We start from the raw sequence: 2,338 nt of genomic DNA on the forward strand, positions 1-2,338 counted from the left end.
GGAAGTCTGTTAGTACTGCAAGCCCTGGCTGTTCTGGGAAGGGCTTTGGCAGGAATTCCCAGCAGAGAAGGAAGTTCTCTGTGCCTGCTCTTTTATAGCATATTTCTGCCAGCATGTGGTGGGGAAGAGTGACCAGTGAATTCAGATGAGGTTGAGTTGCCAGAATTAGAATCAGTGATCCTTAAAGAGAAATTTTCACCCTAGGACTGCCTTTCTTTCAGGCTTTTCATCCTCTGGAGAGTTGATTTATGTGTCAACCTTGTGCAGCAGGGACACCCACTTCCTTATTCTCTCAGGAGGGGATAATAGAGGAGGAGAGATTGAGGCAAATGGCTGTTTACCCAGTGACCAGGCACCTACCTATAGGCATCAGAGAGGGTCACAAAGCCAAATTCAGTGGTGCTGAAGATGATGAGATCTTCGGCCAACTTGCTAAGGTGGATCATCAGCAGGGTGGCAACAGAGAGTAATTCCACTGCAGAAAAGGCAGAAAAGCAGGAGGTGAAAAGGGTGTTTGTTTGTGTTTGACAACCCAGGGAGCCCTGACTGGAGCTTAGATACATGCAAAGCTTTTCTGTTCAATTACTTCCCAGTGAGGGATTTCAGGCCCCTCTTTAAATTAGGTTAACTGAGCAGGTGTCTGGTGTCTGCTTCTAACATGGTGGAGGAAAGAATGGTGGAGTTGTGCTTACCCACAAAGTCTCTCTCACTGATGGCATCCATGCTGTTCAGGCTGATGGAAGCAAAGTCCAGTTCTGTAAGGGAAGTGGTGGACAGAAGAGGTCGTGTTTAGCCTAACTTGAAGTCTGCAGGTTGCCCCACCAGGTGACTGCGAGCCCTATTGTAGTCCCAGGAACACAAATAAGCTGTGTTGAGGCTTTGTTACTTGTCCCAGGTGGCCAGTTTGTAGCAGAAGTGGTTCAATTTATTTTATGCTCCTACCATACAGGCATAAGCTTTCTTAATTTGTTAGAAAGTCTTACAGCTTTCCAGTTCCTTGGGAGCTGCTTGCCACCTGTGCCCCTGGTCATCAGATGATATTCTAGTTTTGTATTTGATACCCTCCCTGCCCATGTTAAGATGCTGCATTATATCTCAAAGTAGCATTACGACAGTGTGTCAGTGTTTCTCTTATTCCCAGATATTATAATCAGACTTGTGCTACTCAGTCAGGGAGACATTTACCACTGCGTAGAAGCTCTCTATCAATTTCCAGTGGGTTGCCAGCCAGAGCACCGCTGCCAGGGAAAAAAAGAAACAGAAGTCATGCATGATATCTTGCACGGTCCAACAAGAGGTGATCTCGAGCAATGAGGGGTGACACCTCTCTCTCCCTTCAAGAGATTCTGGCGTCACACTGCTCCCTGAAGCATGGTCTGAGGCTCAGCAAACTGAACTCTCAACTAAACCAGAAGTTCTCTTCCAGAGAAGAAGGTTTGTTTGATGAAAGCCTGGTAGTTCTTGATTTCAAAGAGAAGAGAGAAGAGCATCTCTTTGGAGGGTATGTCAGTCATGGCACTTTTCTTTGGTGAGTGAAGCAAGGCTTGTGATCTTGAAACTCTGCAGTGTGTGTAGCATACAAACTACCAGTGGTTCAGAGGATGCAGTGATCTGCCTCTTAGTCATTTCATTGAGCAAAGTGATGCCTAGGGATTACACAGAAAGTAGACATTACCTTCCCAGAGGCAGGACATTCATCCTTTTCTTCACCTCTCCCAGGCGCTCAGAATCACGGATCAGGGCAACAGCATGGCTGGGAGGGGACGTGAGAGAGAAAGCAGATGAAGCTAAAAAATGTTCCATGAGCCAAGAGGTAACGGCCATAATGGCCAAAGGATGGGGCATGCTGAGAGTTGGTCTCCACCACCCACTCAATAATTTAGGATCCTGGTTATTAAAAGCCAAGTAGCACTGGACTGAGGAGTGCTTGTGGCAGCTCTAGGGTTAGCTCTGCTGTGTCTCCCTCAGCTGTCCCATCACAGAGTGATACATTCTAGGCCCATCTGAGCAGGGCTCCAAGAATGGAGAAAGCTTCCCTTCCTAGAGCCCAGTGTGAAAGGTGCTTACCTGAGCAGGAACTGGCTCCATCTGATGGGCAGAGCTTTCTGCAGGTGAGTGTAGCCAGGCATGATAACATCAATTTCTCTGTATATGGAAAGAGAGGAAGAGGTGAGCAGCAAAGAGCAGTGGCAGGTAAACTCTCAGGTTTCCTGGCAAGGTCATGAGAACATCTTTAGCCTGTGTTGCGCTATGCCTTCCTCTCCTTATATCTCCATAATACATTAGGGGAAGAGGAATGTCTCCCTGAAGCTGATTGTGAAGAAAGAGGGCCTGTTGT

At 47.2% G+C, this 2,338-nt stretch overlaps 2 protein-coding genes across 2 annotated transcripts in view; one reads left to right on the forward strand and one right to left on the reverse strand.

The window, feature by feature from the left end:
* Positions 112–2,338, reverse strand: part of ASL (argininosuccinate lyase) — a 19,089-nt gene continuing 16,862 nt past the window's right edge. Inside the window, exons 8-11 of the mRNA XM_021416026.1 lie at positions 1,676–1,753; positions 1,186–1,238; positions 693–755; positions 112–475 (exon numbers count right to left, since the gene is read on the reverse strand). Coding sequence (XP_021271701.1) covers positions 357–475; positions 693–755; positions 1,186–1,238; positions 1,676–1,753 — 313 coding nt within the window. The 3' untranslated portion in view covers positions 112–356. The remainder of the gene's footprint in view (positions 476–692; positions 756–1,185; positions 1,239–1,675; positions 1,754–2,338) is intronic.
* The window catches only part of CRCP (CGRP receptor component), a 51,082-nt gene continuing 49,436 nt past the window's right edge, over positions 693–2,338 (forward strand). Inside the window, exon 1 of the mRNA XM_021416030.1 lies at positions 693–1,528. Within this exon, the coding sequence (XP_021271705.1) occupies positions 1,504–1,528 (25 nt within the window). The 5' untranslated portion in view covers positions 693–1,503. The remainder of the gene's footprint in view (positions 1,529–2,338) is intronic.

Source organism: Numida meleagris, chromosome 18 (genome assembly GCF_002078875.1).
Source record: "Numida meleagris isolate 19003 breed g44 Domestic line chromosome 18, NumMel1.0, whole genome shotgun sequence".
In the NCBI taxonomy this organism is placed as follows: domain Eukaryota; kingdom Metazoa; phylum Chordata; class Aves; order Galliformes; family Numididae; genus Numida; species Numida meleagris.